At 42.5% G+C, this 27,936-nt stretch overlaps 1 protein-coding gene across 6 annotated transcripts in view; it reads right to left on the bottom strand.

Annotated features, from left to right (window-relative positions):
- Positions 1–4,978: 4,978 nt before the first annotated feature.
- The window catches only part of LOC128873192 (beta-arrestin-2-like), a 40,248-nt gene continuing 17,290 nt past the window's right edge, over positions 4,979–27,936 (bottom strand). For 3 of the 6 annotated variants that reach the window (XM_054116570.1, XM_054116568.1, XM_054116571.1), the window contains 8 exons: positions 21,674–21,887; positions 20,900–21,272; positions 19,996–20,289; positions 18,024–18,161; positions 15,136–15,279; positions 11,220–11,306; positions 10,756–10,902; positions 4,979–9,906 (listed from right to left, as the gene is read on the bottom strand). In XM_054116570.1, the coding sequence (XP_053972545.1) occupies positions 9,831–9,906; positions 10,756–10,902; positions 11,220–11,306; positions 15,136–15,279; positions 18,024–18,161; positions 19,996–20,289; positions 20,900–21,272; positions 21,674–21,806 (1,392 nt within the window). In that variant the 5' untranslated portion in view covers positions 21,807–21,887 and the 3' untranslated portion in view covers positions 4,979–9,830. The remainder of the gene's footprint in view (positions 9,907–10,755; positions 10,903–11,219; positions 11,307–15,135; positions 15,280–18,023; positions 18,162–19,995; positions 20,290–20,899; positions 21,273–21,673; positions 21,888–27,936) is intronic. The other 3 variants (XM_054116572.1, XM_054116569.1, XM_054116573.1) reach the window with 3 other exon arrangements.

The raw sequence follows: 27,936 nt of genomic DNA, 5'->3' as shown, positions 1-27,936 counted from the left end.
AACAGCCCGGCGGTGGTTGCGATGGGACGCTAGAGAGGGAGAGAAAGAGCGAGTGCGTCGCGCGCCAAAACTTGTTATCATTCGATGATTCCAACTCGAATCCAGGTACGAAATGATGGAGTCATATTTGAAATTGTACGAATTAAGCCAGTAATATGTACATAGTACTACATAGTAAATTTATGATCGAATCGTAAATAAAATGGTATAAACTTGTAGAATTTCTTGCAAATTCCACGCAATGACTGAGAAGTTTTCAGTGTAAATGAAGAGTCTCCAGTTCGAGATGTTTTTTAATCTGCTTCAATTTATTTAAAGGAGACAATTCTCTGATTCATTAAATCCGAAGAATCTTAATTACTAAATCCAACGAATCTGTCCTTTTTAATTTTCACGAAGAGATGGTCGTTGATTTGCAAACATAATCGAGCAATTATTCCCAGAGAGGAAAAATGGTGGAGATGTCGAGAGCAAAGAACAAACTGTTACGTCTTCCGCCGCAGAACTCCCAGCCGGATAAGAAAGTAAAAGACACGTCTATTTGCCCTCGATTCCTCTCGCCTTTACCTTTTCCCTATTTTCTGATTCCTTTTTAACCCTTTCACACGATAGTTCGTCACACTCTTCCCTTCGAGTCTCGGTTTATTTCAGCCTGGCCCCTTTGTCGTGCTTTTAACGGGTTTTCTTATCTCCGTGGCTGTCCTTCCTTTGACTGCGTTCATTTTAATTATATTTAATTTTCGAACACTTTCTGATTTCTCGCGATATTATATTACTCAGCACATATTTCTCCCCTTTCCTCGGAGAAAATCTTTGCCTCGGGTTCTCGGTGAAATTTGAAACGCGAGGTGGAGAGGAAAAATAATTCCTTTCGTTATTGCGTTCGACGTCCTTGTCCCCACTTGGAGAAAATAGGAAGAATAAAAACGATTGGAGGATCGAGATCGTGATAACAGACAATGATGTACGTCGATAACGTTCGTGCCGATGTTTGCTAAATTTGTAGCATGACGCACGTGGATATATTCTTGGCGAAGTCACATTTGATATTAACCCCGAGGATACTTCCTGCTGGATAAACCGGTACCACATCCAATAACTGTGGTGTCGAACATTCCAGTCAGCATGGAATTATAAATTTGAATCTTCCGCGGTGATCTTCGAAATTTCTGAGGTCCACAAGATCCAAGAACGCATGGAACATTAACAAAAATAAATACCTTTTTCCAAAATAACAAATGAAAAGTTACGCATAAAAATCTTTAGTAATTCTAAAAAATATATAAATATCTCTTTTCCGTCAAGCTTTTACTTAAGAATAGTATCCCACTAGTAACATTAATAAGCGCTGATCTTCGAGACTACATGTCATGGTCTTTTGTTAACATAAGTTTCGGTTAGTTTAGGAACAACTCGACGAGCACCAAGACCATCTCTGTCGATATTTTCACCCCGTCGTAACTATGTTCGCAAACTTCCGACCAGTCTCGTCACGGAAATAGGCGCCATTAAATTTGCAAAATCGAAAAGCGTAAAATTAAAACGCTGAGTTGGATTCCTGATTCTCAAATTAGAACAACTTAATTCTCACTGATCGTTATAAATTATTTCCCAGGGGAAAATGAGTTCCCTCTTACGAATTGGCATCGTTTATTCTCTCTTAATTATGCTTTCCTGGACTATGTACACACTCTTTGATAAATCACGAGTCTCTTCGCGTGTAAAAATCGCGGTTTTTCTCGAGACGAAAAATGTTGTAAATATAGTCGATTCCTTGAACGACAGCTCGGAAATGAGCCCCTTCGCGAAAGCGTACAATATTCTGTCTATCTCTAAAAAATGACAGCTGACGGCTTCTCTTTAATTTTGTCAATAATACAGAAAAGCGATGCAAATTATTTATAAAAAATAGGTCAAAAAATGACTCCACCCACGGTTCATCCAACCGTTTGAATGTTTACGATTGCTCAAAGACCCTTCGTGTCGCGTTTACGCGTATCATTGGCAAATAAACTGCACCGTGAGTTCGCATATTCCACAGGCAAAATGCAGCGTGTGGAAGCATCGAAGCGATTCGCAGCTTTTTCGACCACCTGTCCGTAAATGCCGCGCTAAAACGGACACACATGTTCCTCGTCCCCCCCGCCCCCCCAGCTCATTACCCGTGTCAAGAATTTCTGTCCAGTGGTAAACGTTACTCCCGCTGTAAATGTTGCAAATTACGATTGCAGTACCATTTAACAGAGACAACACGTCGCGACGCTTTCCAACAGCGCTTTAGTAACGTTTCGGTTGAGGGAAATGGTACTGTAAATAAAATCAAATTTTCATAAATATATCGTACGGATTTTTGAGATAGGATATTAAGTAGAATATTTTGATTAGACTTCATTTTTTATTAAATAGATAGAAACTAGTGGTTTCGTTTGGAAGATACATTGTTTTATTTATCAGCTCTGGCCAAAACGAGCGAAAAAACATCATTCGTAGAGACTAATTGCGACGAAATTTTTTGTACAAATTAGCCCGTCCAAGGGAAAGGGTGTCCTGGAATCCACTGAAAAGATCTATAAAGAATGCCCCTGACAATGAGTGATGTTCACGATGTGAGAGGAATTCGTTTCCTCGTTCATAAATTGCGTTTTTATCTTGCCAGTGCTATTAGTCATTAGTCTGTATTCTACGAAATCCCGGCCAGCAGTGGAATGACCTTTTTCAAAAATTCTCGTTTAGTACAAGAAAAGAATTCTAGCGTACTCCTTTTGCACTTTAATATTAATGCGTGTCCTAAATATTTCTACCTTCGTATTTTCAACATTTTTAACGCCACCTTGACATTCAGTGTCAGAAGAGAGATGCATATCGCAGCACCGAGGTTGGCTCGAAAATACGGGACCAAATGAACGTGAAATCGCGTGTGTAATACGTCAGCGAGGAAGTTGTTGTACTGAAGTTTTACGTGCACGTTAAATAAACAAAATTGTACGTCGGTGAACCGTGAATACGACTGTCCCGTCCTGAAAAACGTGGCTAATTAATTTTATTCGTTCCTCCGTGTTACTGCTCCTGGAACCGTGACTACGCTACTAATAAAAGAGATAAGGGAAAGAATACACGCGAAGGACGATTCTCGAAGTTCGTGTTTAATCTACGAAACACGAACTTACGCCCTGTCCCCTTGTATAATTGAAACTGTCTGAAGTTCTGTCGACGAATTTCAAGGTATCCTGTTTACCCTCTTTCCAGATTGAAAGTTCGAGCCCGTCTCGAATACAGATCGCAGAAGTAGTGATTTCGATCCATGTTTCTTTAAAAAATATACAATTTTTTTTATGTGAGAATCGTATCATTTTATTCATATTTTTATCCTTTTCAAAGAAGTGGTGCTTATCCGCAAATGAAACATAATACTTCAGGGGTGGTATCAATGGCAAATACAAAACAATTTTATCTGCCAATTTACGTACTAAAATTCAATGAAGCTACCCTCTCCCTTCGTGAGCCACACTCTGTGGAAACTTTCCACCCTCGTGGGGAATCTTATTGTTATCATTATTGTTCTCCCTAATTCTCGTGGCGTGGCAATGTTATGCAGAACACGCCTGAAAGTTTTCACTTTGCGGCAGAAAGTTCTCGGCAACTCTCTAGTAAATCGCGAAAGTGTACCGTTAGGACGTAATGGGGTACTTTGTGACTATCCCTTATGGGTGCAACGTAGAGTTTGTAATACCGAGGGTGTAAATTCTTCTTATCCTTCAACCTCTTCGTTTAATACTGATTAAACGTACTTCATGTAAATGGGTAAATAGGTAGGAGAATTGTCGAGAATCCGCTAATCCGAGAATAAAATTGTTAGAAAACCAGTTACACAAAGGGCTGTGTACATACGGTCAAGGGACATTGTAGAAGTATTCATTTCTTATGGACTACTAAATATTTTCCAGATAACTGCAGGGATTAAAGACGTATGCTCGCGTATAGATTAACATATTAAAACGTTTAGGGCATGAAACATGAGACCACGTTATCTTAAATGTGTTCCACCCTGCCTTGATTTATTAAGGCTCCAGCAAACTTTCGTCGTTCGTGCTTATGACGGACCCATCATCGTGAATTTTAACGAGTTACCCTCTATAATGATCCCTATTTTCCTGTTTACGCGGATCGGGAAGGAAAGTGTGGCATTTGAGGGTACGATAAAGTGTGTTTATTAAGGCCCTTATTAAAGGATACGATAGGACGCACGTTAAACCCTGTATATTACATAAGTTTGCATACTAGTAGATAATTCACCAAATTTTTATGCTACTAACGAACTATTTTTATTTAAAATTTCGGAATAATAAATCGCAGAACAGGAAACGTTACATTTGTTTTCTTTTCAGTATCATTCAGTAGATCCAGTGGTCCAACAAATGAAAACTAAACAACGAAACGAATCAGTTCCAGGATTAAAATCTCTGTTGCACGCTCGAGGTTAATTACAAACTGTCTACAGGCTTTGCGTTATTGATTAAAGTCAGCCACAGTGTCGAAGCATGTAAGCTGTAATACAGGGATCACCGAAAGCTCGATATCAGTAATCGCTTTGACGCAAAGTCAAATACTTGTTGCTCGTGGATGAAAGTAAAACGAGAATAAGATCAAAGCGGATTTAACCGTTGGCGCATCACTGGTTTCATTTCAATTATGAATCTCGTTTCGAAAATCCTGAGAATACTTTCATAACAGTCGGTCAAGTATATATAGTGGGCAGAAATTTTAGTAATTAAACACTCTATTCCATATTCACTTACACACAATTAAACTTCGAACTTCTCAGCTTCGTTAAAACTACAGAGCAACTTCCCGAATATCCGCAGCTAGCTCCCACGCTAACTCTCTTCTTCGAATACTTTGAGTACGAAGTATAACAGTAATTTCATAGGCAATGCATATTTTAAAACATAAATACCAGACCACGGCAGACACAGGAGAGTCCGATATACAGGATTTATTAAATTATTACAGCTATTATTATATGAGAATACACAATTTTTACATGTACATTATAATATATTACGTATCTCGCTATTTACTCTCTTCTTCCATTTCTCTTTTATACACACTCTTAATTAATATGTTCGTTTCTCTCGCAATACTTTGTTCTGATACAAAAATGAATGATTCGGTCGCTTTATACGACACATTTTTCCTTTCTTTTATATTTGTTTTCTCTCGTTTACAGAACCTTCGAGACTAAATTAAACCGCTCGAAACGGAATTTACACGTAATAGCACTGCTTGTGACCCATTTGCAACTCTCATCCAGAGATGGGCAGAATTCTTACCTGAATAACAATCTGGCATAACGAATAAAAGAATTTTAATTTAAAATAAAATTACACTGCTTGCGAGGCAAAAAAGATAAATTAAATTTGTTAAGTTTCATTTATCGTAAAAAGTCTCTGAAAGACATTAAATTAATAGAAATTTCATCTATGACTCTAGAGAATAATAAAAATTAACAAATAGCTCAATACTGTTATTATTCCAATAAAATTCTGTTCATCTCTGCTCTCACGACCTAGTTCGCGTACACACACACACACACTTGGTTGCTGGACGAAACACCTTTCCCTCTCCTAACCGATATCGCTTCTAACTTTAACTAACTATTATGCCCTGCGTGGATCTACGCGCTCAGCGTACTCCATACATAATGTACAACCTATTACGAATACGCGTCTTTGCATCTTTGCATAGTCCTGTCGGCGACATCGACGGTGTCCAACACGATTACACTCGAATCACGCTTACACGGAAAAGAAGCGAATCTCGAGGATGGCAGAATCGTATCGCTCGATCCAAGAACGATTGAAAGCGTAATGGGCTCGTTTCTCGTTACAACGAATTAGCACGATCGATCGACACTGGACACTCGTTTCAAACGATCGTTGTAAACAGCACCCCCATTATTGACTCGTGAAAAGCAACGCGTACTCTTTGTGCAGTCAGGATGACCCTCCTCTAACTCCAAGCTTGTACTCGTCTAAAGTCCTCCGAATTCTCAACTATCGTCAGAATCTCGGTTGTCATACAAAAAATATCCGCTCGAATATAAAATATACTCTCACGCGTATTGTACATGCCGTTCCTTCGTCTTTGCTTCCTTGCATTGCGCCTGTAAGCTTAGGGTCGCCATCTTGAAAGGGTGGTTAAGCTTTGAACAAAAAATTTCTTATAATTCAATTTGTAAACAGGGAGTAAGTGGATCTAGATAAAAATTAATAGAGAGTTACAAGTCTCCGAATGTAGTTTGACGTGGTAGTCTTTGTTTTTGTTACGAATGCTTTTTGTTCCTGACGATTTTTTACCCCAAGCTTACGGACGTTGACGTACTTCGACCTACAGTTAGTTTAAACATTAAATGGAGATTCGCAGTTAACTCTGGGGCTGGTTCGGTCAGTAACTTCTAGAGAACACTATGTTCGTTGGCGCGGAACACGCGCGCTTCCTCCTCCCAATCTCCCAGAAGCTTCTTCGCTTACGAAACATCGAAGAGAGAGATGCTGGCTTTGGTATAATCGGTAGTCTCTCCTAAATAACACTCTGTAAATGCTAAATCGATAAAAAATACTATTCTTCCTTGCCTCCTGTATATACATGCGCAACGTTAAAACGTCAGGAGCACGATCGGCGTTGCCCTGGCTAATCTCGGTGGGTCAAAATTGAAGAGAATGACAAGTCTACCATTCATTTGGTCTGTTCAATTGACTTTTCGTTCGTTACAACAGAAAACGTGGCCGCAAGGCTCCCGAACGAATCTGAGCGAACCGTTCTTCGTTTCGAAAGTGGATGTCCTTAAAAATAACTCCTTGTCAGGCTAAGTCTCTTCAGTTTTGAGCCAACATAGTCGTTCCCCTCGAGACGCACAATCGCGTTAATTGTAAGTTAAACTCGTCGGCACGCACAGGTTGCATTGATCTCGCTGTCGTTCGCAACGCCCTTGAAAAATTGTCATGATCTCGACGAAGTAACGATTAATTGACAGCGGACACCTTAACGTTTGAATCGTGCTAATAGAACAAGTATAGTGTTTCCAAGTTGCAGATCAGTGGCTCGATGATGATTTTGAGTTCGATTTCAGTCTAGCACAAAGAGGAGAGCTTTCAATGGAATATAAATTGCAAAATAAAAATGTCCAAAATCACCTTCCACTCTTTCGGCCATTTGAGCCATCGAGTCGGTTTGATCTGCTACTCGAAGCTTAATTTAATATTCCACGTGTGTTTCTAAAGGCGTTCACATCGAATCACGTACGTCTGGAATGACTCACTCCCCTCGATTAAATTCTTCCTCGATTCGTTTCGTACCGTCTCTCGGCAAGAGAATCACTATTACATCGACGAACACTGAACGCAAATCGTAAACGATCCAGGGAAACTCATGCGGAATTGACGCTTCGCTTAAAAAACAGGTGATTCAGTTTGACAACAGTCTTCGTGGATCGCGAAACGGGACCTGATCGACATTCTCGTCCGCGTCATTCGAAATCCCCCGAAAAAAGAATGTCCAATGGTAATCCAGGTAATAAGGATGGCACCATAAATGTTTCGTTCGGTACAAAAGCGTGATACATAAAAAAGGAATACGAAATCGTACGATTAGTAGCGTCGCAAGAAACCCAATGCTTTCTCGAACTTGGTATAAACGTGTAAAAGCTAAAACCGTTGGAATATTATCTTAATTCCGTTTTATAACGTTGCTTAATTTATCGTTAAGCAAGTGATGCAGGGCTTACGTACACCTATACATATATATAAATATATATGTATATGTGTGTGTATATGTCCACGTATATATGTATATATATATATATATAACGTTTAAGTAGGATTCGTTGAATTTGTTGCGATGTTTTCGCCTTAAAGAAATCCGACCTGTGTTTGTCGTTCGATATTAGGTAATACAAAAAAACATCCTTAAAACGTGAACTTCGATCATGTAAGACGCCAAATACAAAGATATATCTACGGTCAATGTAACGCATTCTATCGATAATTGTTCGCCATGATCATTGTTGTCTGGCACGACTATTTTTTAGACTTCTGGTTCGCCTGAAGCGTGAACACTGGTCGAAAGATCAAAGATTGCGATCGTGTCGTTCAGACGATGATGTTTCCAAACGGAAAGTTTGAGATCCCTTGGGATTTCGGCAGCCTCTTCATGGTTCATAGGGGTAGGTTTGGTAGAGGTATCTGCGCGTGAGCTGTTTCTTATAGAAAATGATTTCAACTGATTATCAGCATAAAAATTGACTTTACCAAGGTCATTGATACCACAGAGTGTGACACAGTATAGATTCAGACCTCTGTTGATGTACTAATGACTATGCTGATGTTACAGTCTACGATCTGGGTCTTGATACGGTGATATGTTGGTGTACATTTCTCAAATACTTCCTGACATACTGTACTATGATTCTCAGTGATCATATAGCATAGATTTTGAGAGACGACCCTATAACATGACGTCATCATCCCTGATTCTGTATGCAACTTTGATAGACCCCCAATTAATATATCTGATACAACCAACTGATATGGCAGCAAGACGTTGAAACCATATTTCACGCTCAGAAGCCTCTACCAGATCTGCCAAGAAGGAAGGTCGTTTACAAAAATGTATTAACAACAATTACTGCATTGCAACACCATCGAACGCAGTGCAGGGAGGTAGAGTCCCACGGGATCAGTTTATGGTTCCCATCAATTGAGTTATAATTACAGCTGCTTTCTTCCTATTTCTGATATTCGAAAAGACTGCAGCTTGACCAGTCTGACGTGGCGTCCTCTGTCGCCAAGGATTCCAACGTTTGAAATAACATAGAAATGTAACATAAATGCACTGAATCCCATTAAATAATTTTAGTTTGCTCGACCACTGTTCTATTATTCAACTATCCAGACAAATTCCTTATCCCTGAGTTTGTCCGAGTCTACTTCTTTAAGACGATGAAACAAAACGAAACGTACAACGCGTACCTTCTCCCGTGCGTTGACCAGAGTGTCAAAGTAAGCTAGATCATAATTCTACAGAAACAAAAATAAATAGTCCACGTGTCTGATTCGACAAAGGCGACCGTCCTCTCTTCCCCGAGTGCTCAGTAAACACCTACAACAAGTCTGCGACCGATAGGAGTAAATTTTGCGCGAATCAACGTGTAACACTGGCTGCATTACATTATATACTGGCCATGTAATTAAAGTTACAGAAACATCTGTCCGTTTACAGTCCCTTCCAGAGACTTTAGTTTCGATGTCGAATAGTCTTCGACGTGATTTCCAAGAAGTCCGTTCATCGTCACTCGTAATCGATAGAGCTATAATAAATACGTCATTGGCTAAGGTTCTTTTTTGGATATCCTCCTTCAACGGGTGTTGTTCAGTCTTTGATGCCTCGTTACTTGTCACGAATAAAATGCGTCAAAGCGTAAACGCTCCGTCATGACGAGCAACGTTTCCCCAACGACGAGCGCTCGTTCGCTGATTTTTCTTTGCATCTCTCTCAGAGAACACGTTACGTTTTCTTTTTGTGCAGCGATTAGTACCATTCTGAGGGTATATTTTGGAAACGAGTTCCTTAGCAATTAATTCTTCGTTAACTGGTGGCTCTAGCGAGCTTTGCTCTGCATTTTACGATCCTCGATCGTTTTGGCTCTGGTACTCTGTCTCGCGAGGCAACTTCCATCGAACGTTTTATGAAATTAGCTTCGTCGGCGTTGCAGCGTTTCGGAACATTGGACGTTTTGCTGTTTCGTACAAGTGAATGGTGCCGGAACGACTTGGTCAGGCCTCTGTCTCGCCCTTCAGCCTCAGGCGGGCGAAGTCTTCGAAGATTATGTCGTCGTCGCCGTAAGCCTCTCTGTAATTAGACAAAAATCACGGAAATTTAAACGTAGAAGGCGCTGATAATGGTGCAACATCGAAACTTTAGCTGTGTTTCACGTGGAAGAATGAATTACGTGTACCCAAGCGCAACTGTGAGTCAATTATAACAAGCTGATTACGAGGACAGTTAGCAAACGTCGCGAGAAGAAATAGTTTGAAAGTTGAGTAGAGAACAAGGACATCGGCTCAAAGTAACAAAAATTACCTAACTGACTCGGGATACGAGCATCCTTCGATCAGACCTTGACAAATTCGAGTTCGATTTGTAGAATCTTTGTGACGTGGACCTATATTGTAGAGAGAAAGATCAGTCCTCGTGAAAGGAGGATTCGAGGATCGTACTGGGTCAGACATTTCAGGCAAGCTTCTCTCATTATACATCTCACTCTATAAACTTAAATTAAAGTTAATGCTCCTGAGCTGGAGGATCAAATGAACTATGCATGTACCCTTGTACGCTTCTACTATTCTAAATAACAATCCTTGTACTATCAACTTATTCACAGGGCCTCATGCCCCTTAAAACCAGGACTGATCTTTCTTTCGTCTAGCAATACAGAGACCTCAAAGCAGTGTGTTAATTGATAATTAACGAAGACTAGGCTACGCGTCTAACACCAGATCACCATCGCCAAAGGATAAGTCATGCTTTCGAGAAAACGTTTCCCAAGCGTTTCCTAATAATATGTGTTAGAGCCGCTGAATAAGGGACACATTGTCAGCAATATAGTACGTCAGCGATGAATGATTTCGTAGAAGCGATCGACACGTTCTTGGGCGACGAGAATAGCACGACAGCGGTACTTAAATATTGACCACGTACGTGTCCAATTGGATGAGGTTCGTGTCGAGCGGTATTTCACCGCTGTCTGCTTTTTGCGTCGGGCTCGGACGCGCGGTGGATGGCGTCGGTTCCTCCTCTTCCGGTTTTGGGTGCATCAGGATGAACGGCAGCTCCGCGACTAATTCACTGTAATCAATACGCGAGGCAAACTTTATAACCATCTTCCTGGTTTACATAAACCTTTGTTTTATTAACACACACAGACTTCTATTTTTAATTACTGTTTCGTGAAAATAAAATTTAACCCTTTGCGCTCGAAAGGTGATACTCGATTACCACTAGGTTCGACGCAGAAAAAAATAACAGAAAAAGATCCTCGAGTGCAAAGGGTTAATATTGCTGCTGAGATAAAGTGATTGCGTACTGTATGTAAAAAAAAGTATCGAGTGAATTTTTTTTTTTTTTTTACTTGTTAAAACAAATATTCCTTCGTTTCGACTTACCCTCCAAGCGCTCCAAGGCAGAGTTTCACTTTCACTTTGTACTGGACGATAATCCCGAGGTTCTCACGTTGCGAGGGATCCACCACACTGCGAAACAGTACAATTACCATCGCCGTCCGATTTCCATGTAATTTTCTAATTTCCAAGCTCAGCATGCACTTTTGTTAGCGCTACACAGTAATTCGTTACGATAACATATTTCAACGTCGGCGATGGGCAAAATTTTTCCTCGAATACAAATTTCCGGTGGAAAATTCCAGCGAATTTCACGAAATGAAACGGAATTCCACGCCGAACGAACAAAAGCTATTAATAATGCGAACAATCACGCGAAGGAACGAACGCAAAAATGAAATTCACAAACGGTATTCGAGTACGTTGTCCATTGTTCGCGTAAAAAATGTTGCCCATCTGCTCGGCGTACGAGAAGCGCACGAAAATCATAGGAATAGTAGCCAGAATGCGAAGATGAAAAGATTGAATCGAAAGCTGAGTTTGCAGATAGTAATCGAGGAAAAAGTGTTCGCTGCTTTATCCAGGTTGCAGGGGAAGGCTTCAAAAACGACCATACAAGCGGAATCATGCAGTTCCGAAGCAACAAGTACAAAGCGTCCATTCGAACAAGTATAGAAGCGGAGGGGTAGGATGATATCGATTCGGTCCAAGCTTCCACGCTTTGGAATTCGTACGATTCGATGTTCTCGCAAGTGACCGCTGCAGGCGAAGGAGGGGCGTCGAATAAATAACCAGAAAAACAAGATTGAATTTTTATAAAACGCGAACGCATCTCGAGTCCTTCTTCGACCACATCGTCTTGATGATTTTAGCAAACGCATCTTTCATTATTCAAACATAAATTCTACGACGCTCGATGATGATCAAAAATAACTCGATAAAACCAAAGAACACACACACACACACACACGTTTTGTTATCGTATTACTTTGCATACCAACCAAAGTAACGGAAAGGAAAATTAAGTTCTCTTATATGTTACAAGCGTTAAGATTGAAATATCGAAGCAGAATTTACAGAAGGAAGATATTGTCTGGGCGTTCGTTTGCAAGTCAAGCTACGATTATTGACAATCCCCTCCTCCACAGTGGTCGAATGCAACTCGTCCGTTTTCACCATCTCTCCACGGATCAACAGCGTTTAGGGTTCGTGGTAGGGCTGGGACTATTTCCGTATCTTCATATTGGATTTATCGATGCTAGAACTTTGAACGTTTGTCTGCTCAAACATTACTATTTCACTATTCGAGTACTATCGTATTATTATACGAATAGTACTCGAATAGCCCAGTATTGGAGTAGGATTCGAATAATATTCCAACGAGCAGTCCCAGTCCCAATTCGTAGCAGTGTCGACGAAGCAGAACCGACTCTTCGGCGTAACTCTACCATCGGTAACTCGAAAAGACTCTCGAAATCTAATCTTCGTATTTTCCAACGGTGGGAGACGCATATCCCGGTTCTCGACGCAGTGCAGAAGAAATCGTGTCCAAAAATACGCACTAGTGTTTCTATCAAGCAGCCAACGCGATGCCTAAAGTCTCGCTTTCCCGATGTATCACTAAACGTGCCAGTCCGCTAGACTCGTCAGCCATTTCTCCAAAAGAGTAATCGGAACAAGAATGCCAACAGAGCACGGTGGAACGCGCGCCATTTTTCACGACTCCTCCGGTCTCTTCTGTCACATCGTAGAATTATGGTCGTCGTTATCTCGCGCTGGCCGCGATTATTTGCATAATTGCGGGGTAATTACCGCCGCCAGCTACATCTTCGTTACGATATCGACGCCATCGATTGCTCTTTTTACAGCGGCGACGCGCATCCGTAACTCGAAGCCACGTAACGTTCAATTTGTTTGCTCGTCGATAGGAAAACAAAGTTCGTAGCGTTGAGGCTGAACAGGGAAAGTGGGTATCTGGCTTCGTTCGCCAATTTTGCGATGTTCTGTTTGTTTGCAACGTGCAAAATTGCTTGAAAAGTTTGGCGTCAGGGGTGTACACCCCCTGAAAACGTGAATATCACATTCGCGACGCGGGGAATGGAAACGAACGGCCCCCTCGACGATCGCGGAAAATTGGAAAAAATTAAATTCGATACCACTTCGGGTGCTACTCTACTTGGTGCAATCTTTTTTTCCTCCGTGAAGTTCCGTAATAAAATTCCCATTTCGTTTACTCCCTGCAGAACGGAAACTGGTTCATTTTGTAGTAATAAAACGCGTGTCGCTTTCAGTCGACGAATAAACTCAACGTATCATGTAACACGGAAGGTTGGAGTAATAAATGTTTGCAAGCCACGTTCATTATTCGCCAGCTATGTTAGGATCTCATCAACGTCGGTGTCATCTTCCATACTGACGAAGTTAATCCCTGAGACGTTGGTTTATGTTTACGGAGTAATGGACATAGTTTACACGGAGAGGCAGGAAGACATTAACCCGCGAGCGTCAAAGGGAACCCTGATAAAGCGATGGTTGAAACACTCGTTACGTCTCAAGCACCGAAAGGCAAAAGACAAAAGGAAACGCGCGAGCTTTTTTACGATTGTTGTTCAGCGCGGTACAGTTTGAGCAATTTGAGTAACTGCAGACCACTTTGCAGTGGAAAGGGACGCGCTACAATGGGGACGAACTACAAAGATTGTCCCTCGACAAGGAAAACACTCGACTTGGTCCCCTCGAATCTTAACATACTTTTTCAGAGTGCAACGCCGCTTCTCGACTCGATTCTAAAACATTGGTCTGATAACTCGGTAATTTGAACGATGTCAATTATTAAAACGGTTCAAGATTTTGAAGAAACGATCCGGAGTTTCCAGAACGCTGTAAATTCGTACTTCGGTCGTTATACCTTGTAATAATAATTTTCTGAGTTCTCGGATCCATGAACGTTTAGTATCGGCGATTTCGATATGTTGAAATAAACGACTCGAGCAGCGTTGAATATTTGGCAACAAGCTGGCATCAAAAAGCAGTCTGGCGTTCGACAGGCGGGTCGATAACGTCGAACTCAGCCAGAGCCACAGGTTCCTTTAGCGCACGTGACCGAAATTTCGGGCACACGCAGCTTCGCGAACAGAGAAATCGTGATTGCACGCGTGATCAACCGTGCTCGTATAAATAGCGAAAGAGAGAAGGAGAAGAGAGTGAGAAACAGAGGCACGTACACACAGTACCGATCGAAAGTTTGGGTACAACGTCTGCATAAACAATGTTGGTTATCATTAACGGGATCTTCGGAAGATAAATTAAACAGAGACGTCGCGGAGACGTTATCCGAATCGTAATAACATTTATCGAAGTTATTTCGGAGCGAACGGATTAAATCGGTGACGTTACGCGCGCACAGTGTCCCTATGTATTATTTCAGTAAACAAAAACATTGATTTAAAAGGAGAGCTGAATTTAAATCAGGAGCAAAATAGTCGTTGGTGGCAGGTGTGGTTAGAATCCTTGTCTGGATGTGATCATTTTTACTGGGTACTGGTTGAAGGAATTATTAAGATTTTAATTAGATTTTATGTTGAAGAAAGGTGCAGTGTTTATTCGTTAAGAACTCGTTCCATCTCTTCACCGCCAGGAAGAAACAACCCCATAATGAGTAAACATTCTATTTCGAAGTATAACTTGTATTTTCAAGTTTCTAAGTTCATCCACACAAAAAAAAAGTGAACAAAATTGCCCAGAGAGTTCTGCCCTATAAAGGCAGAATTTTTAAGAACCTTCTTCCCAAAAAACAGGTAAGTACCAGGAAGATATGCTAACAATCGCATTTTCTATAGAGGTAGGTTCGATGGAGTTGTTGGTCGCGAGCACACGTGTACCCAAACTTTCGTTGCGGCGGGGTGTAAATATATCCAGGCGTGATTGTTGACTTCCATCGACAAGCAGCGATTTTCCTTACAGGGTGCTGGACGCCAGATTGGTGTCCTCGTGTTTGAGCTGGCCGTCGAGGGCAAGCCCCCATTTATTTTTGTTGTTGGCGAGAAGCGGTGTCAGAGAGAACACTTTGCTCAGCGTGAAACCTTGCCCCACCGGGCACCCCTCCCTGGCAAACATGTAGCACAAGGGTGAAGGTAAACGTGCCACGGGCCTAATATCCGGATCTCGGAACTCCGGTTCATCCGGCTCATCCGATCACCGGGTCTAGGTACACATTGAAATTGGTTTCTGCGTCTTTCTCGTGGAAACCCTGACGTACGTATACTTTCATCGAAACGTCTGCGTTCAGAGGGGGGTGACTTCATTGGAAGCGGACTGTACACTTTATTGACTTTACCTTCGAGATTCTCGATAATTCGAGATGGTTAGTAATCTCGAACGTTGCTTACCACCTCTGACATCATCGACGATGCGAACAAGAGGATACACCGATAGGTTCGACATCGTCGATAACGTCGGGTCAGTTGGGAAACGCGAACGCAGCTAGGAAATGTACAATATGATCGCACGAAGGGTAATTGACGCGAATGGAACGCGAGTTGCGACGCAAAACAAACTACAGGTAGACGATTAGTCAATAGGACATAAATCGGGTAGTGGAAGGGTCTTCGATGACCTTCGTAGGATTTGGCTGCTAGATACCACGCAGTTATTTCTGATAGTTCGGTCGATTTAAGTACGCGTAAATAAGTCTTTTGTTCAGGATTGTGGAATTATTCACTCGCTGTGTACACCGCTGGAGTCGTCAGGATCCTTTCGTATAGCGGAACGATTGAGGAAAATGTCTAATGAGCCTTTAATGAGCCGTGACTATTAAATGACGTAACGAATGAATTGACTAAAGAAGATTAACGTCAGTTGCAGCGATAATTGTCGTATTGGTCCGCATCGATCGAGCCGTTAGTGCACTGCAATTTTTCAAGGCCACCCTTTTCTCCGCGCGATCACGATGCGCAATAATTGCATTTGAAATTTAAATTCGGCCACGTTCGCCAGCCATACGAGCAAGCTGCCAACGTAAACTCTCCTAACGTTTTAGGCTGCGGACGCTGTCGTCAAATTAAACCTCGGCAAATAACTCCTCAGTCGCGAATGTGTGATTTAAAAACAGCTATTACTTGTTTTATGCTTCCAATATTTGTTTCAAGATCGTCTCCGAGTTCTACGAATATTATATTTGAATTTATTATACTTGGAAATGTAGACATTGAGTTTACTTCGTATAGAAATATCTTCATTTGGATATGAGTCTAAAAGAAAGAGTTGAAACATAAAGTAAATAATAGCTTCTTTGCCTAAAGGCAATAAGTGTCCAATTGAAAGTTATCGATGGTTTAATTTGAAATCAATGTGGAGAACAGAGACTTGGGGGTAACTCGGTTCTTCGAACCCTCTCTACCTTAACATTCTCAGAAATTAAAACCTCGATATGAAAAACAATCTATTTAAATAAAAATAGTATTTCCTCTCTTATAGATCCGTCAATAAATTTCCCAAATCTTCCCCAGCAAACGTTATCCTTCAAATAATCCCTTGAAGTTAATATGAATAATATTGATCCATCAACAATGTAACTCTAATGTTTGTCTTCGAAAGCGCAACCAAATACTACTCCCCTCGAAAGGTGTCTGACAGAAAATTAAATTTGATTCAGTGCACAACGTGGTCGTGACCATAGAACCACCCCCAAATCTCCACGAATCTCATTCGTGATCTCCAGAATCTTGGCGACCAGAGATTCGAAGACTCGATTCGAATCTCGACGCAGAGACAGAGCGATGATTAAGCTACGTGACACGGACTGTGGCGATCGTAAATACACACCCACGCGCGTTTAATGCGTGTAATACACGGAACTTCAGCTTGTGCGTCACACTGCGTTACAGGCTACGGAATATACAGGTTTCAAGGGGCTATGGGCGAAGGATCAGGAGTGAAAGTAACAGGGATGTACCGAGAGCAGTTTTCGTCGATCAGCATATCAATCGTGGAAAGACACAGACGTGGAGATAATAGAAAAATAAAGTGAACAGGGTTGGTGGTGGAATGGGGCGAGGGTCAGAAAGAGGGAACGTGACCTTTGTACAGGAAATAAAAAAGGTAGACCACCACCGATGGAGTTCCATATCCACGAAAGTCCCCAACAAAAAAACCATCAAGAAAAATACTGGCATTCCACGTTGGAACGGCGTTCCCATACAATATCGTACTTCGTTTCAGCGATGGTCGTTCGCGAAGACTGCAATCGGGCTTCCACGTGTCGCTAACCCCCCCGCTGTAAAGCGTAATTGAATCCTTTCTCCCGCACAAAACGGATCCATAAAGCGATACTGTTGTCCCCGTTGTTCCACGACGGACAAATAGCGAAATGCAACGATCCGACGAAGGGTGTATTGTCTCGTTCGAATAGGCGATTACATGTCGCGCAAATATTGGCGCAGGTATCGTTCGCTTTGTTTCGAGGTATCTAGGATGGAAGGTTAAGGAGTGGTAGAGCTTTAGAATTTCTAAAATCTTTATCGATTAACGGAAATCATCTATGGAAGTTACACTGTAATGGAACTTTGCAACCAAACATTCAAATAAAATCGAGAAAGGAAGGAATGATGAATGTGAAAACCCATGAATACCAATACACCCCTCTTTGGACCAATGGCTATTCAAGGAACCATTCGTGTTCGAAACCGCGTCGTTCTCCGATCTTTTAAAAACGAATCCTGGGGGAACCGCGATCATCCCCAGGATCGTTTGGCCCGTTTCCAGTCTTCGGTCTCCGAAACGTTTTGGCAAAGGATATATATATATATAAAAGAAGACAAGAAGTACGTCGGTCAATGTTTGAGCACTCACATTGTGCTAGATGCGAGATTGGTGTCCTCGTGCTTAAGCTGACCATCTAGAGCAAGACCTCGCTTGTCTTTGTTGTCGGCAAGCGTCGGCCTTAGAGAAAAGACCTTGCTCAGGGTGAATCCTGGCGCTACCCCTATACTGCCAGTGCAATCATCTTATTTTCCGTTTCGTCATGTCACAATATCCTTTTCGGCATTTATCGCGCTCTATCATCGTACACCTAGGCGTTAATGCTCGATCGGGACAGTCTCGTGTACTGCGCCCCCCTTCGTTCGTTGAATTTTACACGCACTAGTCTACGATCGTGTTCGAAAACTCTGGCGAGTGTTCTACAAAACTACTCGATATCATCCAACAAATTGAATGTTCTCCATTACGAAGAACTTTGGAAAAATCAGGATTCGACTACAGCTGTTCCCATAGAATATTTTTACGGAAGTTGGAGGGGTGAGTCTAGAGTCCAGAGGTTCAATTTCATTTCAGTAGGCACTTTCTAAGTATAAACAATTAATATACAATTCGTATTCGTATCCTCCATGTCTATTCAAGAAATTTGTCTAAATTAAATGACAGGTGTGATGCTTCCATATATACGATCCGTTATAAATGTGTACATAAATAGAACTTACACGTGTATACATCAATAGTAAGAAATTTATTTGGAAACATAAAAGCTATCGATTAATTTAGACAAATGTCTTCAATAGACATAAAAGGTGCGAATACTTATGGGATTGACTGTATGTTCTTACTCATCCAACACGGTTCCTCGATATAAACTTAAATTTAACTCTATACTCTGGAATCTTAATAGCTTCTGAAAAGAATCCTTATTGCATCGAGATCGTAGATTTACTCCCTCAAGGATCGCTAAAACCTCCTGGTGGGTCAGCCGCGTCATCTGGAAGATGGATGGCATCCAGCCTCGAACACTCGCCGAATTTTCATCGCCGTGGTTGTGTTTCGAAGCGCAGAAACCAGTACAAGGCGATCGTCGATACAAACTACTCGGTACAATGCAGATTTTCCCGTTGCTGGAGTGAAATTTATTACAGGACTTCGCGATTTACGTCTTTCCGCGCCAGGGCCGATAGATCTCGAGCGTCCGATGCCTGGTCACGGCGGTGAATCTATTACTCGTAAATTACTCCGCGACCCTTGCTTCCAGGGTGCATAAAACACCGGTTCGAGAACCAGTGGAGAGTCGAGCAACGCGACAGACAGAAAGTCTCTCGAATTTTGCAATTTAGAGAACAATCCGTCTTCCTATCGACGACGTCGCCAAAGTGGTCCTGGTTTTCTTTTCAAACGCAAGTCGATTTTCCTTCGAAATGGGTTACCCATGACCAGGCACGCGACCTCTTGGCTCCTCTAACGCGAAAACGGGGGTTTGACTGGCGTGACCGCGTCGATGGGCGGGGAACTGGATGTCGTCGCGACGCCCGAATGTTTTCAACTCGAGGAACTGGGTCGCGCAAACGATTGGCAGCAAATGGATTCGCTAGGAACGAGTTGTCGATGATTTCCATCCCAGGGAAGCTCCTGAGCTCCATGATTTACATGTCTGCGATCGCTGGAGGTTACGGAACCTGCCATGCTGATTGGAATTAAACAGAAATTGCTATTCTCGGCGAATATGCGAACAATTGTATCGATTAACTATAAGTTCACAGTCCGAATGACTTAGGTGGGTGTGAATTGTGTCACAACGATGGTGTGGTGCTTGATAATTCAAAAATTATTGATTAAAACATTCTTTATGGATTTCAAGAATGGAAAACGGTAATCTTGAGCTTAATCTCCCAACGAACAGACAAATCTTTGATGAATCACGCTGGTTGCCTAAGATAAGCTCAGCCCTGTTCATCGACAGCTGTGGATCCATTTGCTGCGAATCATTAGCAGTGACCACGTGACACGTACTCTATGCGCGGTTCTGAGTGATCAGAATGATGAATCGAATGATACTCACTCGCTCTCCGCCTCGGCGACCGTGCACTTGTACTGTGCCGTGGAGAACAGACAGATGTCCGCGAACTGCCTCACGGTCACTTTGATCTTTTTAACAGTCCTGTTGCTATTGTTCGCTATGTGCACGTTCACGGCGATGTTCTCGCCGTGATGGTACAGCTCCTTGTCCAGCGACGCCTCTAAATAGAGTTTGTTGGGGGACATCACGAACTCCTTACTGACCTCTACCGATGGCTGCTCGCCCTGTTTCGAGGGCGCGTACATGATCTTTCGTATCGCCAGCCTCACCAGGTCTCTGTAACGTAGGATTGGTAACAGTCAGTGTTGATGATAAATTGACGAGGATCATCAGGAAATTCTGTGACAGAATGGACCACCTGGGTCGCCCAGATTATACTGCTCACTTGGCAGACCTGCTTTAGACGTGACGCGATTAATCGTTTGCTCGATTCAAACTATTTAGGCACTAACAAACTATCGACTAAGTGAAGTTTCCCGAAAGGATTAACCCTTTGTACTCAAGATCTTTCATTCTGGTATCTACCTGGGCGACAATCATTTTATCGACACTTCGAGTTCCAAAGAAATTAAACCTAAACAAACATCGTTGGTCGATTCGCTGTGTCACAAACCTAGTGGTGACCGAAAATCACCTCTCGAGTGCAAAGGGTTAATAGGATCCCGTCTAAGCCAGGATCTGACAGATAAGCCACGAGTTCACCTCAAAGTACAGTCATACAGTTCTCAGTCTGAAGGTATAATACAAAAGAGTTTTCTATTACTATACTAGAGGCCTCTCGAACAGTGAGATTTCATCCACCACCTGAGAAATGAGTCTGAGGACTAAAGAATTGAAATTAACAGGTCACAGGCGTTACCCGGTAGCAGCGATAGAGGCTTCGTACCGTTTGTGCGGTTTCTCGTCCTGCGTCTCACCTACGAACGCTTTAAATTCGTAGTCAACGCCACAGGGTTTCCCAGTGTCCCCTGGCGCAGGTTGCAGCGTCACTGACGCTGGACAGTGTGGTGGCAGCTCGAAGTAGAACGGATAGGCATTGCTGCCCAGCTTCCTGATCAGCCTCTCCTGCAATCGTGTCAGCTCCCTTTGCTGGGTACCAGGCACCTCTGGGTAAATCTGGTCGGCCGCCAGGTAGAGGTCCTTGCGGAACGACAGCCCCAGAACGTCCAGGTCCTCTCTGCCATACTTGAACACGGCCAGAACGTGGCCGAAGACCTTGCGATCCTTCACGTAGTCCGGGTCAATCAGTACGACCCCGTCTGTAACGATCAGCGCTCGATGAAGGAGGCTTCAAGTGGCCTTCACGCCGCGGGATTAACTGGCAAATCGAATTTACCAATTCTCCTGGGACGTTCGGAACGTCGTTGATGCTTTGGGGCGTCGAGTTAGTAGGTTTAAATGGATTAGTGGGCGACACGTGAGAAACTTTGGCTTTGGTTGATTTTAGAATTAAATGCAAAACAACGCATAGTGTACAACTTGTGCTTCGTTCTTTTGGCGCGAGATATATTTTACAGAATTAAATTTGTCATAAAATATATGTTTTCAGCGAATTAAATAAATATGTTTGCGTGTACCATCGGTGGTATACGTGGCACGGAACGTGTGGATAGTACTCTGTGAATGGATGCGAGAAATGTAAAAAACAGCGAGGTCTTACCAATAGGATCGACGTGGGTTATGTGATCAACGAAGTCTCTTTTCCCAAGGTACACCGTGATCTTTCCGTTTAGGCTGGACTTCTTGAAGACACGAGTAGCTTGCCGCTTGCTGGCACTGTCCACAGTGTCCATCGCACAGATCTCGGGGCTGATGAAGGCCCCTAAGTCATTTGAGTCCTCAGCCTCCGAACACTCCGATTCCGAACTGTCTCTCTACACAGAACAATCGTCGCACTTATGAAAGACATGCGCTTAGTAAGATTGCTACAAAAAGCGGACATCCCTCCCTTATTTTACAGAGCAGAATCTCTGTTTCGGTCAATTCTCTTGATACCAAATAAAAACGACGGGTCCAAGCGATAAAAACTCGTGTTTGAGAGTGGAAGTTTGAAAGATATCATTGAAACTGAGGAAACAACGTTTCCCTTTTCACTGCAGTTTCGTAACATCATTCTAAAACACACTGGTCTAAGGAAAGCAGCACGAGCGGGCGACGCTAGAGCGAAGACGTAAATTCGAAGTTTCGCCGACGCGCGGGCGAGTTTGAAGTTCCTTTGAATTTTTCAGGGGCCACGCCCGACAGTTGAAATTAAACTTTCCTGCGTTTTCTTAACTCCCGCGACTCAATATTTTCCTTCCATTCCCAGGGTCTGCTCGTCCTAGCTCTTTTCCTTTCTCCTGGCCACGTTTTTCAGTTTGCTTTAATATTTCAAGAGTCACGCGGTAGTCTGGTCCCTTCCAAGTGGGTTGATTATTTTTTAACGAATTGCAAGCCTAACTTTGAACTCCTGACAATTGTGAAAGCAACCATCTGCACGAATTCATTGGGGTTGCGAAATAGAACTGCCACTACATAAAACATTCCTGTTATCTATACAGGTGGCTTCCTTATTGATCTATCGGGGCAGAAATAATATGTTCGCGCTGAAGACTGTGTCGATATTTAATAAAAAAAAACTACAGAGATATTATAGTGACGGTATAACGACGGTTGATTTGAGTAGCAGAAGTATAAGTGGCATGAACTTTTAGGACGATCTAATTTTGCAATAATAAAATGCCTTAACACCTTGCTCGAAGATATCACAGAGAAAGACTATCTTTCCTAGTCTTTCACATGAAAGTTTCTTGGAAGAGGCACTCTGCTCGAGGGAGATCCTCGTTTGCCAAGCAGATTTCTTGCGAAGTCGTCGGTTTTTCGACGTTTACATTCCCACTGAGCTTCCGTGCGACACTGGCATTCCTTTCTGACCAGGCACGCAGCTCGCACGCATTGTGAATCGAGATCCATCGCACGTAATGCACGCCAAAAGTGACGTTCGTCTGCTCTTTAAAAGCGTGGCGTAGCTGTAAAGCGGCTCTTTGATCGCCGTCCAGTCAAAGAACGGGGCAAAGTGAGAGGCAGAAACGGTATCAGAAATGGGATGCCCGCGATACCTTCGTTTCCCCACCTTTTGGGGGGCAGTACCTAGTCAAAGCTGCGCGGGAGTACACTCTATTTCGACGAGGGGCTCTTTTAGCGTTTGTTTTCAAGAACTCGACGACTTTCACGCCGTCGTTTGTTGTGTCAGACATTGTAAGAGAAAGGAGAGGAGGTCTCGGGTTAACCTCTTCAGGACACGACAATTGTGGTCTGCGTGAACTCGAAGACGTAACTAAGCAAGGAATCATTGTTCTCCTCTTGTAAAGTTGATGAATAATTTTTCTTTTGTTTTCCTTTGTTCTTTTTTACATGTTGTTGACAATATATATATGTAGAACTAAGTTTCTTAACGTTTGGCTTAGCAATCAAAACAGACATATCGATGGGTAAATATAATTTAAGTCAAACGATGTTATCAATATTCCGATGACTATGATCACACCAACGGACGAATGAATTTATCATAGATTTTAGGAAAAATAGAAAAATATAGCGAATGCTGCATAGTTCACCTTTGCCATACTCGACTCTCGACGCTTCTTCGTCCAGGTATTTCTTTATTTTCTTCTTATCCGCAAAGTTGCCACATTGGCGCGATAAATAATTGAATCGCAAGGGCACGGTCGAGTAATCGTGTCTCGAAGTGTGCTTCTCGTCGAAATGGTCGAATAATACGATCATCAGAACTCCTCTTTCGCGAAACGTGAAATCAGCGTTTCGCGAACATCATCTAGTCGCGTCAGCGCGGACATTTTTTCGTACGTTGAACCGAGATGCAACTTGTTCACCTTGCGTTACGACATGGTCGGCTTTTCGAGAATCTCGCGGACACCCAGTACACGATAAGATAAGAGCATTGACGTTTCTTGAATGATAAAGATCCTCTACGCTAGACTGCAATGCGCACGATTCGTGAAACTCGTACTGCTGCAAATATTTTTCCTCGTTAAAAATTTCTAACTTACGGCACAATTATTCTAAATACGTCACGAACACCATAAGAAACACATAATCGTTCCATCGATCGAACTTCGTGAATAAATTGTTATTAACTTTCTTCGGTTCTATATTATTGAGACAGAACGTTGCCCATCTCTGCGACAGAATCGATGGGGATGAAACCGTCGAAGCAAGAAACCGGTCGCGTGCACGATCGCGAGAACACTGGCAGAGCTTTCCAGCAACAAAGCGCAACCCTCGCGAGTGTCGAGTGCAGACTAAACAGGCCTTGACAAATGGATGTCAATTTCAATCGACGCTCGTGTAATTCTTAATGCGATCTATGGAATGAATTGTGCTCGCCAGAGCGTGCAAGTACTCGGGACTGGTTCCGTATCGGTTGCGGATATCGCGATCGCGACGGGATACCGTCGGGTCATTCGGTGTCGAATTGAACGTTTTTTCAAGCAATCGATCAGTTTTAGTGTGAAATTTCGATACATCGTCGCTCTTCAGCTGCCAAACAAGTCGCGAATTTATGAAGAATTATTTGGAAGCTGCACTTTTAGAGGATAGAAATCAAATTCCATTTCTCTTATCGAAAAATAGAAGTACAATGTATCTGCCAAAGGAAATTAGTCTTGGATGATACTTCGCCTCGTCTTGTGAAGCTGGATGGTGGATCGATCGCGAAACGCATCCACGCACGCTTGCAGCGAGTGCATTCGACAGAACACGCATTCTGGAACACGCGAATAACGCAAGCTACATCACAAGGGGCGCCTATCGAGTGCCACCTGTTCAGCTGCGGTAATAGGTCAACGAATAGCGGGGAGAATACCTCGGAATCAAAGATGCACGCGTCCGACATTCTCTCTCGGCATCGTCGTACCATAGCGAGGCCACAGCGAAGCGTTCAAGACGTGCCACCTGATCAATTTACTTTTAGCGACAGCTAAAACAGTCTCTCGACTGCGAAACGGCCAAATTTCCAGCGAAATAATTTCCGTTTTGCGCTATTTGCATTCACAATCCGTGTGTTTGTGATTCTAGTCAACTGTAACTACCGCTATTATTGGCCAATCCAAATGTAATTTTTTTTTAAGCGCTCTTCATGTTTCGTCGCAAAGTATAGTCAAAGCATAAATAATATTAAGATCTCTGTTACAGTCCACTGTTTGAAGGTTTAAACAAAATTCTACGAATAAAGATTGTTTTCCCGCGATCAATGTTAGCGACACTTAGCGGAGGCTCGTCGGCGGATTATTGCGGCACAATGGCGCGACAGATTTAACGGTTGGGATTAAACGGGTGTTGGTTTGAACACATTCTGCGGCACGTGAGCAACGCTAAGACCCGCTGCGAGACCTAGCACGCGTTACGTGTTCCGGACACAACGGGTCAGAAAATGGAGCGGTGTCCCAGCATCGACAGTCGACGCAGGAGAAGCCAAACGTACGTGCGATCGTGCTCTGCGTGGTGATATTTCCGTGGAGAACGTCGAATCGATGGAATCTTGGCAGATTTCATTCGCATGAACCACTTTCTGAGGTATTTCAACCCTCTAAGGGAGTAGATGCTCCGAAATCAAAATTCCTTTTAGAATTAATTCCAAACAATGTATGTGTCTTAAAGATCAAGGAAAAATTTGTTTATTAACAAATACATGGATGTTAAAAATTCCACTGCACGAGGTTTGTTAAAGAGCTATTTCTAGGAAGTCTCATTGGTCTTGCAGACAAATTTTTTGGAAGCTGTACTTTTCAAGAAAAAAAAAAAAAAAAGAAGAAGAAGAGAGGAAAATATCGTTTCCTGTCTCTGACGCTTCAGCAACGTTGCTTCGAAGATCGATCTCGGCGACTGGTAAATTATTGCGCAAGTCGCTGTAGCGAAACGTCGTTTCGGAGAATTCGAGCGAAAAAGCGTAGAGATGGAAAGTCGCTTCTCGTTCGACTTCGTCGCATAATTCAATAGCCCAGGACTCGCAGGTTAAAATTAAATCGGCACTGGAGCGAGGAAGCGACGGGACGGAAAAATCGGTAAAATTGATAAGCCACCGATTTGACTCGATTACCGATACGAGGAGAAATCGATTTTCCTCGACGTCGTCCGCTTCTTCTTCTTTCTTCTCTTTGGAAAAATAATACGGAATTTTACAATTTCTCGTAGAACGAAACGATCGCGATTTTCGATAAATAAACCTCGAGACGTGCCTTCCACGAGAAGTTTTCGAAGACAGAATCGAAAAACTTCACGAGCGGGACGATAAATTTGGTTATTTTTGGCCGCCATTTCCGAGCAAAATGCACTTCGACGTCGGTTCAGAAATAGCCTTCGACGGAGGATTGATGGAAGATAAATCTGTGGAACTGTTTCGAGGAGTGCTGGCACTCCAGTTTGCCTGTTTTTGAAAAATATTGAAGAAAGCGATGATCCATGTCCTCTGGTAAATATTAGTGTCATTAGTCCCTCGTTTTCTCTATATTTGAATTATTTACACGCGACACACGATCTCGCAACGAAACCGGAGCGGGCACGGCAAACCGTGACTAATTACGCCCGATGCAATCGCGTCAGGCTCGATTCGCATAAATCATGGGAATCCAACTTGCTTGGGCGTCATTTTCGCGGGACACGGTCGTACGAGTTCGCACTAATTACGTCACGACTGTAACTTCGTACCTGAAGTGAACTCGTAAACGCGACCAAGCGTCGCTCAAGCAATCGACATTGGCTTGATTCACGTGGGAAAACCGCGACAAACCGAAACCGCAAGGGAAATTAGGTAAATAGAAAACTGAGACGAAATTTGATACTTCGCGGAAATGTAACGCGACGCTAATAATGCGCGCATATTTTGTTTCTAGCGTGACCTTCCATTAATTCAACATTTTATGTTTTTTGATGTTCCACGACATGGTGAAGCTCAAACGAAAACATTCATAAATTGTCAACAATTGTATAATCTTCTTTTTCCAAAAGCATCCTGTATCCGTCTTCAATTCTTTGAAGTATCAAGCTGTTTTTGAAACGTTAGAAACAGAGTTTTTTTGTTACACCCACGCTTTAGTTCATCCAGGAAGGAAGTGTTGGCCGTTTCTGGAACGAAGCCATCGAATTGCGTTTCGAGGGGCCAGCAAATTGCGGAACGTTAGCGTTGCAATTTTCCTGCGAAAGTGACGCGCTTTCCACTGCTTTTGAGGCGACGGAGTTCATGGCGACGAGTTACGTCGACGCTTTGTACACGTGCACAGAACGAGGGTGCAGAAGGTAATAGACGTCCCACTGCACTAAATTGCAGAATTTATTAGTTATTATCAGGAACATGCGCGCGGTTGCGTGTGTTGTCGGTGCTGTGCACGATGCAACCGAGCGTAAAACGTCGACGAGATCGTTTAAATTGCTCGGTAAACGACGATTCTTCCAGGCGTCACGCCAGAACATCCGTTTCAGATTGAATGAAAAGCTTTTCACAATGAATACGATGAATTAGAAAATGGTGGAATTACGGGGCCTCTGTTTTATTAAGGATTCCGATAGTCCCCATCAAATAACAGACGATTCTTTTTATTTACTTCTAATTTATTTTGTGACTACGTTATCAACAAGTGCTTCGAGTTGAATATTTATTAGAAGGTGTTTAAATTAATTGATTTCCCTTCTACTGCCTTTAATTAAAGTTTCAAGTCTCAATTTCCACAAATAACATCCAGAAATAAATTCTCAAACCATATTCCCCTTTAAAATAATTTCTGCGAAACGAAATCCATTAAATACTCATCAGGATCGCACGCAATTAATAAAATAAATTGTTTACTTCTAATTACCACACTCATCGATCGATTTTTGCCGCCGTCAACCGGCTTATGAATACAAATTCAAATTTCACTCGTTAATTTC

This window comes from Hylaeus volcanicus, chromosome 3 (genome assembly GCF_026283585.1).
Source record: "Hylaeus volcanicus isolate JK05 chromosome 3, UHH_iyHylVolc1.0_haploid, whole genome shotgun sequence".
In the NCBI taxonomy this organism is placed as follows: Eukaryota; Metazoa; Arthropoda; class Insecta; order Hymenoptera; family Colletidae; genus Hylaeus; species Hylaeus volcanicus.
Note: the sequence above shows the minus strand (reverse complement) of the source record. Positions and strands in the feature narration are given on the sequence as shown.